General features: G+C 40.6%; 1 protein-coding gene across 2 annotated transcripts in view; it reads left to right on the top strand.

The window, feature by feature from the left end:
- The window catches only part of PDE8A (phosphodiesterase 8A), a 128,251-nt gene extending 119,561 nt beyond the window's left edge, over nt 1–8,690 (top strand). For both annotated transcript variants that reach the window (XM_084293089.1, XM_084293090.1), the window contains exons 20-23: nt 5,170–5,334; nt 6,305–6,434; nt 7,202–7,324; nt 7,407–8,690. In XM_084293089.1, coding sequence (XP_084149215.1) covers nt 5,170–5,334; nt 6,305–6,434; nt 7,202–7,311 — 405 coding nt within the window. In that variant the 3' untranslated portion in view covers nt 7,312–7,324; nt 7,407–8,690. The remainder of the gene's footprint in view (nt 1–5,169; nt 5,335–6,304; nt 6,435–7,201; nt 7,325–7,406) is intronic.
- The last annotated feature ends 5,403 nt before the right edge of the window (nt 8,691–14,093 follow it).

Genomic DNA, 14,093 nt, shown 5'->3' on the forward strand with positions numbered 1-14,093 from the left:
TTGCATTCTTTTTGGCCATTTCTGCAAAGGGGCCAAGATTTGTCTCAGGACAGAAGCTGAATTACTCCCTCACTCACAACGGGAACCACTGGTGGTGCAGCATAAGGGCAGGTATACTGACTGCCATATGGCACAGTCTGTGGAAATCAGGGCCCTCAGCTTTCAGTGCTGCCTGGCAGCATTCATGGATTTTCTGCCTACTTTCTTTTTTAATCTTTAAAATAGATCATGGTGGCATTATGTATCATATAGACATAATCAATAGCCATCTGGAACCCCATGGACACAATGAAATTGCCTGTTAGGAGCTCATTCTAAAAAACCACACCAGTTTCAATAACAGCTTCAACCAGCAGATTTTTTTTTGCCAGTAAGAGCAGCGTATAATTTTGTTGGAATGGTTTTTGCAAAGAGAAGATTTTCAGAAATGGTTATAATAAAGTTTGCAACGGCGGCAATGTCCTGCAGGAGCTGTAATGGTTTTCTGTGTTTTCTTACAATGTTTTTTTTAGAAAGCCACATTTGTGACTGTTGTGTGCAGTGGGGGAGGGCAGTCTTTTTTATTATCAGAAGGCGGGAGAGGGACAGATCTTGTTCCTCACCCATCAGAAGCAGACTGGAGCTTAATTGGAGGAAAGTACCTTTGTCCACAAGAGTATGTGCTAGAATTAGCTTTGTTCTTGGCACCCAGAGATGCTAATGAGAACTACATGAACGTGGAGCCAAAGTCCCAGTAGGATACTGGTTTTACTGACTAAACTAGGAGAAAGGCTGTTAATTCTGTGGCTGTGAAGTATTTTTCCCAGACAGCTCCACGTTGCAGAAGGCTTTAAAGTCACAGACAAATATTGTTGACTTCCGTGGGTGCTGTGTTGGACCTTGTGTAGTTGTTCACCACCTAGGGCATGCCTACACTTTAAGTGTCTGCTCATTGCTAACAGCACCTAGAGAAGACCAAAACTAGTTTGTGCGTGTTTGTCCTTAGATTCATCATTCAATAGCTAAGCCTTTGTTATCGCAGTTGGTCTCCTATCTCTCACAAAAAAAGGAAGGATAGTGAAAAAACATGCTTAAATTGTAAAGTTGTCAGAGGTTACCAAATGGAAGGACTACCATCTCTTTGATGTAGTGGCTCCATTTATATGCCTATTACAATGCATTCAGGCCTTAATTCTATCTTCAGATTCTGTTTTCACTGACTCTTCTTTGACTTCTTTGACTTCTTTCACTGCCCACTGTCTTGTCATGCCATTTTCAGTTCTCACCCACCATTTTGCTCCTTGACTTCTCACTGGCTCTGCCTCTCTTCCTCCTCCTTTTCCCTGCGCTAGTTCTCACACTCACCAAATCTTTCCTGTTTTCCTCCCCTCTTCCAACGGTGTTGGCTTGCTACTCTACTCTCTCTTTCACAGCTCCCAGGATTTTTATGCCATTCTACTTGTTCCCTTCTCCATTTTTGCATTCAAAGCAGGCAACAACCTCCTCTTCCCTGCTGCTGTTTTTCTGCAGGTTTTGTTTACTGCAAGTAAGGGAGAGAGAGGCTCCCTGTTCGTAGTTATAAAACCTGGATTTGGACAGTGTCTGCTCCAGCATAGCCAAGAACTACAGTTGCAGCAAGAGTCTTGTTCAGACCCAGGCTCCAGCAATCCCTATTGAATATACACAAACCACGTTGTTGTTTTTTTTTTCCCCAAAGTTTGTAACATGTCCAGCAGCTTTTCAGAGATGGTGACTGGCTTAACCCAAAACCATTCCTCTAACTGAATTCCAGGTCCTCATTCATGAAGATGTGAGAAACAACAGTAATTTTTAACATCAGCATGAAGACCTTATTTCCCCAATCTCATATTTAGAAGCCACCAAATCATTTTTAACTGCAGTTTTCAAGAAAAAAAAAAATCTGCCTAAGGCAGACACCTGGTGGGGAAACTTCAACCAAACAATTTCAGTTGGCAATCATGGACAGTATTAAACAAAATCTTTCGATGTGAAGTATCAGTCTGCAGGCTAGCCTACAACCATAGCTGTAGATGTAGATTTGTTGTTGTTGTTGTTGAACGGTTGTAAGAAATAGCACGCTAATACATATATTTGGATGCTGGATAAACATTTTTTGTTTCAGGATTGTTTAATGGAAACATAAAGCCAGCAAAATGGATGGAAAATTGTAAGGGTAAATGTTTTGCTGCTCAGTTTCTTGATTGTAACAAACAAGAGAAAAAGAAGGGGGAGTAATTCTTTGTAGATTACGAGTAAGTGAGCTAGCCAGGAAAAGCCAGGGCACTTCTGTTTCTGTACACAACAGTCTGCGGTGTTACCATCCGGTATCATCCCAGTGCTACCATACTGCAGCCCTGCTCAGCCCCCAGTTTACCCTGGCATGTAGGCACACTAAGGAGCTATTCTCTGGTCAGAAAGAAAAGGAATAGAAAGGGAGTAGATGGGGGAAGAAAGGAGGATGAGTAATGGGTATATCTGACAGAAGCAAGGAGGATATAATGGCTGTTGTGATGAGGAAGGGGGACTAAGAGGAGCTGCAGAAACCTGTGAAGTAGGGGATGCAACGTAGAGAACGGGGCAGGGGTGAACTCAAGAGATTATCTAGCCCATCCACTAAGCAGGAGTAATTTTACCTACAGAACTGCTTCGAAGAGGCTCGTGTTTACAGCTGTCAGGGATGCAGAAGGCACAGCCTCTCTGGGGGCCTGTTCCCAGAGAGAGGAAGAGACTCGGAGGAGAACCAGGGGGCAACTTTCTGAGCAGCAGTGTCTGTCCAAAGAGCCACACTCATCTCGCCTGTTACAGAAAGCTGGATGGCTGCTGCTACCTGAGCCTGTACAGTCAGGCAGTAAAAATAAGAACAGTGACATACAGAAATCAAACTAAGTTTGATTCTGCCCTTGAGGGCCAGGGGCTGCAGAGAAATAACCTGCCCCACAAAGAATTTGTGATTTATAGCAAATTCTGCCCAAAAGTGGGTGGAAAGACAAAGGCTATATAATTTGTATTGAAATCAAGAAGCAAAATGTTTTCCTTCTAGCTGGGAGTTTCTCAGTTCAGCAGGTTCCTATTAAAAGGCCTGTAATGTGTGAGTGGGTGAAACCAATCATTTGCTGTGCTTATTACTAGCAGAACAACACTGACAGATCCCCTTTCAAGTCTGGTCGTATATCTGGTTGCAGCGGCAGCGTGTGTTTCCTGGCCCGATTTCCAGTCGTGGCTGTGACTCAGTGTAATGTTTGCAGGCTGAGCTGCCAACCGTGTGTTCCAAATGGGACAGTTCCACTTATTATTTTTTTTTATTTATTATTTTTGTACATATTTGTTCAAAGAGCCATGCTGAGAAGCTGCTCTGTTTGTTTCCTTTCTTCTTTTGTTTCATAAACTGAAAAAAATCCTTTCCAGCTCCAGCATCCTTTATCCTCCCATTTCCCTTCATGATGTCACCTAAGCCTATGACAGGAAGCCAACATCTGACATGCAGAGACACCTCTGCACTCTGAGCAGGATGCTGGGACTAAGCACAGTTAGCACATTTTATTCCCAAGACATCCGCATCCAGCAAGTAGAGCTGTGCCCTTGGTTTGAACGGATCACGGAAGCAAACATCCTTTCTCGATTCCTGGTGGTTTACCTAGGAGGATATTCTCTACTACCCTTAGCTGAATGATCTCTTATCATTTTCAGTGCTTAGTTTTTACTCATAGCTTTTGTTTCTAGAGCCTCCTTTACTTTATGTTGACTTTCTCTTGCCTCATGTTTCTATGCATTTGGAGATGTATGCAACTCACTTTGTTTCCCCTGTACTTTCCCTTCAGCATATCTAAAAATGAGGGAAAAGAATTGGTTTGAGAGTCTCATTTCAGTAGGAATTGTGGAGCTGATGTTTCTGAACCAGTAGTCTACCAAATGACAATTAATAATCTAATAATTGTTATATTCTTCCTTCAGAAAGAACTTTCTTCCTCAGAAGAACTTTCTTCTGAAAAATATGTCCTAATAAAAGATCAGAATGTTTCTGCTGCTTTGTAGAAGCTGGCTAGTATCTTCCTCTTTGTGCAAAGTGCTGCAGAAACTGGTGGCTTATTGTTCTTGCTACTATCCCTGTGACTCCTTCACTGCATTGTCTGTAGACCAAAACTTTGTTGAGTGCTAGAGAAGTCTAGTATATTCCTTGCTTCACAATATTTTTTTTCCAAGTAGAAGATGAGACTTTAAAAATTTCTGTACCTACTCATCCTGAAAGAGTCAGGTAATAATAAGGCCCTTAGATGTGATTTTTAAGATATTTTAATCCTGAATGTCTGTTCTTTGGAAACTCACTTATCAGAGCTCCACAGAAAATAGCTTCCAATCTGGATCCTTGGAACCTTTACTCATATTAGCTGTATGCTGCCTCCAAATATAGAGCACTGTTGACGTGCTTGTATGTGCAGCCTGGGAACCAAATATAAGCCGTGTGTGGGCTGAAACCTTTCCTAGACTTGCAGAGGAAAGATGAGGCTGTGTTCAGAAGCATGGTTTTAATATATAGCTTTAATACCAATAAACTCTCAGAAAGCAAAATGCCCAGTCAGGTCAGAGACTGATGGGCTCACATGGCTGCAGTGGAAGGGAATGAGGAGCATGCCTGAGAGGCAGTGTGGGATCTGGCTCTCCTAATGGCAGCAGCACTGTCATAATGATCAATGCTCATGCTGGTGAGCTTTGCATGCAGAGGACGACTGTGCATGTCGTGTCAGTTCTTTTTTTGTTAAACCAGCTATTCCACTGTTAATGTACACCTCTATTAATCCTTGCATTTCAGCAGAGAATTACCTTTTTCTGCCTACATAGTGCTCGTCACTAACTATGCAGTGATAAATGGATCCTCTCCACACTTTTAGAGGCACGTAAGACATAGAGGGATTAGGTGACTTGCCCAAAAATGCCCAAGAGATTTGTCACAAATACAGTGAATGGATCCAGAAACTGGATTCCGGTGCTAGCTCAGAGCTGTGGCGAACTTTCATAATCCCCCTATAAATTCAGCTGGACATCAAATATGACAGTCAGTAACAGGACCAATCCCTATAGGATCTGCTGAAGACATTCCCAAGGCAGAAAGCTTTTGACTAACAGATAACAGTTTTTTGTTAATGTATTGTTTTTAATTCTCAAATGTTACAGAATAATGGTGATGGAGAATCAATCAAAACTGTTCTCACGTCTCCTGAAAACCGTATCCTTATCAAACGCATGTTGATAAAGTGTGCAGACATTTCCAATCCATGCAGACCCATAGAGCAATGTATAGAGTGGGCTGGACGCATCTCTGAGGAGTACTTTGCACAGGTAAGACAGCTAAAAAGGGCTGCTGACATTACATGTGAGCATCTCTGTAAAAGCAAAGAGAAGTATGCATATACTGCCAATGTTTCAAAACATCTAAGAGTGCATTAAGCAATCTGAAAAATACTGGTTGTTTTAATCTGAAATGATGGGATATTACTCATGCCACTACTAGATACCTTCAGACAGAAGAAAGTTGACATCTATAATGCAAATTCTTCAAGACTACAATGCAGTTTTTGAAAAACTTAAGCCTTTAAGTTGTTCAGTTTGGAGGTTGTTTTTTTTTGTGTGTGTGTATGTGTGCATTTTGCTTGCATGTGTTCCCATCACAAGGCAGAGAAAGGGGGCCTCTAAATACCCGATATGTCTCAAGAATAGGATCATGAGGTTCTAGCGTTAGCATGGGAGCAGCACTCACTCCAAAAAATACTCTAAGACCTTAGTAAACCATGCTGAAGAAGGTTTTTAGGAAGATGGGAACATGGGGCAGGCAGATTCATTATTACTGATGATAGACCGAATACTGAAACTGGGCCTTGGGACCTCAATGGGGAAAAACAAACAAAAAAAAAAAAAAAAAAAAAAAAAAAAGATAAAAAAGATACTTTGCTACCTCTTATTTGCACAGAATGCTCTTCTATTAGTGTGTGACCATGGATATGCATGTTTTAGCTCTGAAGCAGTCATAACTTCAATTAGTAGTGCATGGAGTAACTTAGGGATGGCTTTGTGTGTAAATGCAGATGATAAATGTCACTTTGTGCAAAACACTGGAAGGCACTATTCAGCTACTGTTTGGCTGAAACCTGTGCAAGTAGGTGCTTAAGATTAATTGCTGCTGCTTCAGGTTTCTTGAGGTTTCTCTGTTTATTTAGCAGTTGTATGATCTAGTCAGTGTCAAACAATCTGCTACTAAAAGAAGCCGTTAATGTAATGTGTCGTAGAATAATCACAAGAGTGTTCTTTGCAGACTGATGAAGAAAAGAGACAAGGTTTACCAGTTGTGATGCCAGTTTTTGACAGAAATACTTGCAGCATCCCCAAGTCACAAATATCGTTCATCGATTACTTCATCACTGATATGTTTGATGCCTGGGACGGTAAGTGAAACTCTGCTCTATTTCCTAACAAGAAGCATTTTGTAAACATTTGAAAGTACTGTGATATAAAATTGCTTTCTTATGGCTCCCCAAAAAAATGGGAGAAAAAGGAAGATTTCTACAGTTCAAGTAAGCTTAGTAGTGTCATTATTGTTTAAAAGTATTTTGATACTGCTACAAACTATATTCTCATGGCTTTTCTTTAATATATTAGTTTCAGACAGAGTTTAACTTTCTTTTTTTAAAACTTGCTTCTCTATAAATGGAGAACAGAACACATTCTCTTTGATAGCACTTTGGGCATAATCATTTTGTCTGTGTTAATATCAGTTACTCTTCAAGACAAATTTCTACAGTCTGGAAACTGCTTGGGGGAGCAGCTATTTCCTTCCAAGTGCTGCCTCCGTGGTAAAAGTGGTCAGAAATGTGACTCTCCTGAATGCCAGATCATGACATGTGACTGAGATTTGATAAAGTAGGATAATTACAGGCATAATTAGTTATGCCCCTCCTGCAAAACTGCGCCCCTTTGCTGGTGTTTGCATTACTAGTATTAAATAGACTCACAGAATTGTTCTCAATAACCTGGGAAGATACATGAGTGATGAGAGCTATAAAGCCAGAAACATTTCAAGTATCAGTATGACAGATTTAAGCTTTCCTACTTAACACAGTTGCCCAGACATTTCAAGTGATATTTAAGCAGACAGAATCATGTGACTGTTCCAATTCTGCAAACTAAATACACTCTGCCCTTTCTTCCCTAGCATTTGCAGACCTGCCAAATTTGATGCAGCATCTGGATAATAACTTTAAATACTGGAAAGGACTAGATGAAAGGAAGCTGCGGAGCCTTCGACCACCACCACCAGAATAGCAATTAGACTATGGTGTGTAATTTACTAACCAGATGCATATTTATTCAAGCTCACTTTTGTTCATGTGATTTGAGATTTGTTTTGGTCTCTTCAGTATTACAGTAAGGCTAGCCCGTGCACTTGGGGAACTTTCAAATTCAAGAGAACATGAGGTCAGCAGTTGACTTCCACAAACTACCATGTGTGGACTCCAATGAAATAAGCCTATCAAGTGGAATTACACTGGATTGCTGCAGTACTTGTACTGAAGAGGGTTCATTAGTGAACATGTTTTTGTGCTATCTTCATACCAGTATGTGAAGCTGGAAGACCTTGAAGAATTCTCATAAAAAAGGACATTCACCAGAAGATTTTGCATAATCCTCAATTCCGCAAGTGAAAAAGAAATATCTATTAATAGTGACTCACAGCTTTTATGAGAAAGCTACATGCTTTTTATAAGCACTTAAGACAGTTACATAGAACAATCAGACATTTAAAATGCAACTCTCCATGAAGGAATTTTTGATCTATGAAAAATAGATGTACTCTATTTTTTCACATCACAGAAGGTGCAATCATTCACTTCTGAGCACTACTGAAAGTGAGTTCTCTTTAAGAAATTTAGTAGCAAATGTAAAAAATAACACAAGAATTTTTGAGGTTGATCGTTAGCATCTATGATTAAAATGATATGTTTTATTTATTTTGTTAGATGTTCAATATTTTCTATGAATTTATAAATACTTAAAAGCCAAAGCCAACTTTAGATGCATTACAAATTTACATGATTCATACTCATTAATATACATTTAATTGATGTACAGACCTTTTATTTTCATAATGCAAATACAAAATACTATACAATGATACATTTTTATTGCACTGTAAGGATAGATGTGTATGTTTAAATATTGTCTGATTTATGTTAATTAAAATAAGTTTTATTGCAAAGGTCTCACTTGAGAATAGTAGAATAAACAAGAAATGTATACTGTCTGAGCACCAGAACTGCAGTAGTTCTCCCACAAACCAGTGACGACCACCTGATCTTCCCTTGGCTACAGAAGATAATAATATGTTGGAACTTTTTGTTTTCTCCCATGAAATTTTATGACTGAATTCCCTGTCAAAGTCTGCCTTATTTTATATAGTATTTCTACAAAGCATTCCACAGCATATATGAAGAGGTAATACTAAACATCTAATGAATTTCAACATTTTATAGCGTATGTATTTTCCTCTGCCATGAAAGAAACAGAACATAAAACCTCCAACAAAAACCTTTAACTCAACAAGTTTGTAAAGGCTGTGTACCTTCACAATTTGAATGAAACCTTCATAGCAAACACCAGAAAATAATAAAATGTATATTTTAAGAAGTGTCAAAGTCCTAGCCATTTCATTTGAAATGTATACGTACTTTGTAGTTTGCAGATGAACAAATCTTTTTAAAGTCCTTTTTAAAATAACTGCTGTCTGGGGAAGGGAGGAGTTGAGGGGGTTGGATTGGCAATAAGGGTGATGAAAGGTGGTATATGGCTAGCAAGTCCCTCTGTTTGTGGCCTGCCCTTGGCAAACCCATCAAACCCTTCTGTGCACTTAAGACAGTGTACACAGCTAGAAGCAGTGCCATGCTGTATTGCACTGAAGGACTGAAGGAGTATCCTGTCAGCTTTTCCAGTAGGCAGGAAGCCACTCCAAAAGCACTGAAGGAATTGCTAACTATTGTCAGTTCATAGTCAATTGACTGATTTTAGAGAAGGGACATTTTGAACCATTCCTCAAGATTCACAAGCTGAGGAGAGGTGGACGATGGAGCAGTTCAGGGGCTGCAGCAGCAGGAGCCTTAAAGCAGGTAAGAAAGGAACAGGTGACTGCTCCAGGTGTTACCTGTTTCTGTGTTTCTCCTTCATCTCCTAGCTAATGATATTCATGATATGCTACTATTTGTAGCTCACTGCTCTTTGTGTTTGCATTGTGCCTTTCTGCTAGTGCTGCCCTCATGTTTGTATGTTCTTCCTTCCTACTTGGTATCTGGGTTAAGTGTTGGGGCAGCAGGCAATTTCCTTTCCTAATTCCCATTATTTTATCAGTGCTTGTATATTGCCAAATCTGGTGGGGCTCAGACCCTGCCTAGGAACATCCAGACCATACCAATATTTCAGTGATTATAGTTGGATGGAGGGTACGAGGTCCTCGTTGATCTTCCAGGGGTTTGACAATCATTACTGAAGGTTAAAAACAAAACAAACAACAACAAACCACTCTTTTCAAAGGGAATGTGCAAGTAGAGGGTGAGTTAGCTGCCAGATGTGTTGTTTTCCTGGCAGCATTACACTGTGTCTCCATACACATGAATCTATTGTAATCAGCTGTAATTTGCCACCTGGTGTTAATCTCTTCCATTGCATGCAGGCTACTGTGTCTAGTTCAAGGAAAAAAAACTACTCTGGCTCCTTTAGAGGAAAGCTGCATCAGGCCTTCAATATCTCTACTAACGAGCTGCAAAGAGGATAGGAGAGGAAAAGTAACAGCATATGAGTCCAGAGAATGCCTTCAGGAAGGGGGTAAAAAACTTCCTTCATAAGCGTAGTTAATGTTCTGGGTTGTATTAACGAATGGTAAAAGCAGTTAATCTGCTATAAGAATGCCTGCTGAATCATCACTGAAAATATGTGAACAATATGATTAATTCCCTGAAATTCACACTGCGTCTTTAATGCCATTACTTGGAGTGTAGAGCTGTGCTAATCAGCCCTCTGTATCAACTAGATTTATGCCCGTATTGCTGTACAATAAATTCACTAAACATAAAACAGTAATTTGCAGCCACCAAATGCAGCTCTGTTCATTCTGTTGTCCATCTAAATTTTCCTGTTGCCAGGAACAGTTTATAATTAAAGAAAGTCTTGAACCAGCATGCCTGATCCTCACCCAAGTTCTTTTCCCGCTGAGCCAGTCTCTCAGTGGATTACATCCCTTTTGCTTTTTCAGTCTGGCACCCAGGGATGGAGCTCTGCTGGGGACAGGAACCATGAGTTTACTGATGTATTGATGGTCCTTGACTATGGAAGGGAGAACACTGGAATAAACTGGAAGAGTATGTTTAAAATTATTTCCAGTTTCAGACAGTCTTATACAGAGTCTACACTTTTCCTTTATTCTTGGTTTAATGCTAATACAAGAGTAAATTCCAATGTAGACATGATAATGGAGAGTTCTTTTATTCACCTCTGGGGCTTTAATCTTACAGCTTGTTTTAAAACTGAATAAGGTTCAGCAATTGAGCATTAAATGAGCCGTTCAGAATTGTTAGCTGGTTTTCATGTTGCATATTTTTATTCAGGCAATACTGCTGCTAAACCTGGCTATCAATTTAGTTGCTTCCAGGTGACTCTGGAGCTGTTATGATCTGGAGAAAAAAATAAAAGTTGGTACTTCAGCAAATTGCCCGAGATGAATACCTTGGTCCCTTCAAGGGATAGGTATAAAATTCTGGGTAATAACTGCCTTTTACAAAGGAGTTATTGCGTGTAGCCAACTTGTCACAGGTCTGAATCTGGATTTCATACTAGTTTTCCCAATGGCTCTATATAAATTAAAAATCACCCAAAATTAAATGAATGTCTTGGTTTTCGTTTCAGTGCTTTTCTTGGTAGCTGTCTCTGCTTGTCTCAGTAGACACATCATTGATACGATACTTGAGAAAATGTGTCATGAACATGAAGGAATTCAAGCAATGACAAAGCCTTTCCTACATGAAAGAGGAGAAAGGATAATAAAATTAACTATCTACTAATCCCTCACAGGATGCTCAGAGACAGCACAGGGAAACTATAGCCAGTTGTGTCCTTCTGTGAGACCAGAAGGGTTTGAGTCATGACTCTGAGTGGAGCACTCCGAAATGAAGTCTCAGAGCTGTTCACAAGCTTCAAAACAAGTAATCTCTCTGCTGACGTGTGACATCATGCCTCCAAGGTACAGTGGTCCCGGGGTGCTCATTAAATGACAGTGGGATGGATTGCATTTCATCCTTACATGATGTTTGGATGCAGAAAACAAGCTTTTAAATTACTGCCATGTCCCTCCTGTGCTGCAGGTTCAGAGCAAAGGGGATGTCCAGGTGCTTCACGTATTTTTTTTTGTTTTGCTGAAGCTTTGGTTCTGTAGGCAAAGGATTTCTTTGTTGTATCTCCACTAAATGCTTTCTCTTACTCCTGCTTTGAATGTTACTAGGGCAAAGTGTCTCATGTTTTCATTTTTTTCCTTATTTAACATCTTTAAGGATCTCCTCCCACACTTCCCAAACAAACCTCAGTGAATTTAGCTTTGCAAATCTTGTCTGGTTATGTGTTAGCATCCTCTTTAACAAGCAAGCCAACTGAATTAGAAAAGGACAGAGTATTCAGAGCCATTAAGCAAAATGGGCTTGAGGCTTCTAAATGCCTCTGAGATCCTGCACCTTCAAGCCCAGCCCATGGAGTAACCACAGGTGTTTCTCAGGCCAGGGAAAGGATTCTCATGTTTTGATCTTCCATTTTTTCCCTCTCAGCTTCTTTGTCTTCCATTTTTCTTCCGATGCCATTTGCTAGAAGTACTTCCCTCAGCTTGCACAGGCTGTGGATCTCCCTTGAACACACAGCTCCAACACTGGGACTAAACCCTGCCAGTCAAACAGACACTTGCTGCTTGCAACAACTGCACAAGGCAGTCTTCTTTTTCTGATACAACTTCAAGGGAAAATACCCAGTACTGGCTGAAAGCCTTACAGTGGTATCTGCAGACAGGAGAGTGCATAAGTTAACTGAAGCAGCTTGTGAGCAGTGCATTGCTGCTGCATGCAGTATGGACACATATGCAAGGTCTTTTACATTGTTCTCCCACGTACAAATGGAAGTTCAGGAGTGTTTGCAAGCATCTCTGCCTCTGGGGTTATGTCAGCAAATAAAAGCAGCCCTGGACACTTGAAATTTGAATCTCGCCTTTCTTGGTTTGCTTGCTCCCCCCCTCGAGTGGCAAGAGTCATTGCTAGAGCTAAAACTAATCTTAGTTCAGTCCATGGTAATTAACAAAAGTTACTTCATCCTTTAATCACATTGATTTTTCTTGAGGTTGAGGAATAGCACAGCGATGTATAGTTTTAGAGGGGAAGTGAGGAAGGTGATTGCCTGGCTTTGAAATGAAAGGAGGAATTTAGCTAGTGTGCAATTATTCAAGTAAGAAGTTGCTCCCGTCTGTCTTTAATATTCCAGAGTAGTATTTGATGTAAATCCTTCCCTAGAGTTCATTACATTAGCTCTTAGCTCAACCTGAGCACACTGAGTGCCAAGTTGGGTGTGCAGCGCATTTTATAACCAAGCAGAACGACGTCACGCTAGTGATCCTGCAGCTCCCTAGCTCCTTGGGAGGAGGCATGGTTTTGTCTTCAGCCTAAATGTTTGACCAAATTCCCTTACTGTTTTCAACACAGAACGTGTGAGAGTATTGCTTTTCCACCAGGAAATGTCCCTTTTTGCCTAAATTAGATGTTATTTTGCTACTGATATTTTTCTTTACATGAAATTTTTCCTTTATAAGAAAATTCTTTTTTCTTCATAGATCCCTAAATGCTTTACAAGAAGACACATTCCCCCCCCCTCCCCAGTAGCCCTCTTGCAAGCGGGTAAAACAAGCTGCAGGCCAGCCAGTGCTTTGTCTGCACCCACCCTGGCCTGGAGCTGGGGGGTGCCAGGCTACTGCTGAGGGCTCTGGGCTTAACCGTGCTGACCTTCAAAAAAAGAAAAAGCAAGGAGAGAAGTTTAGAAAGCAGGTGATTTCGTAATGGTTTGCCACTGCCACTTTACAGAGACACTGATCAGAGCTCCTGAGAAGCCAGAAATCCGCCCTCCCTCACCACCTTCACTGAACTTCAGCGAGGCTCACAGGAGAGCCCAGAGACACCGCTGCGTGCACACCGTGTCCCAGCGCCTGTCCCCAGCGGTGGGTGGTGCCAGCTATTTCAGACACTGTTTACCATAAGTAAGACTGCAATGATATAGGATGAATGTAAGTGCTATGAACCAGGCAAGGTGCCCAGCCGACACACAGAGCCAGAGCCTGGGCTGGGAATGGCATGCATCACATCAGACAGTTTTGGGGCATAGTGAGGGAGAAAGCACCCAACTGCATGAATAGACAGTTCTCAGGACATTATCAGAACAGAATGAAATTCTCCTCACCATGCAACCAAGCCCTAAAACTGAGCAGCCTTTCCCAGCCCCTGAAAATCCATGCTGGCAGACTCAGTGCGAATACGCTATTCCTTGCTATGACAAATTGCTGACGTGCCAAGGTCAGAAAGCAAAAAGTTTTCTGCACTCCATCATGCCAGGAATAAAAAGAAAGAAAGAAAGAAAACAAAAAGCTTTGTTTTAAAATAAATGGTTTTAAATAAGCAAATATTCTTTTGAACCACCGTAGAGTACAAACCTAATAATATTTGTTAAGTAACTATCAGTGACATATTTAAGTCTGGCTTAGTATGTATTAGCAAAGTGGTATTTGTGCTGCTTTTGTTGTAACAAGAGTCAATAGCATTTCTAGAAGATGATCTGAAAAAAGGGTTTTTCTTTTTTTTCCACTTAGTGTCACACAGAAATACCTGCTGAGCAGCAGACCCGCCTCAGGACTTTCAAGAAAAAACCTTCCTAAGGTACTGATTTCACTGAAATCATATTTCTCTTTCATTGGCTTAGTTCAGTTCATGTTCTGCCTCTGAAGTGTTATTTTTTACCCATAAATCCACTTTCTTTTATCACTA

The sequence above is a fragment of the Netta rufina genome (assembly GCF_964035555.1).
Source record: "Netta rufina genome assembly, chromosome: 11".
Taxonomy (NCBI): Eukaryota; Metazoa; Chordata; class Aves; order Anseriformes; family Anatidae; genus Netta; species Netta rufina.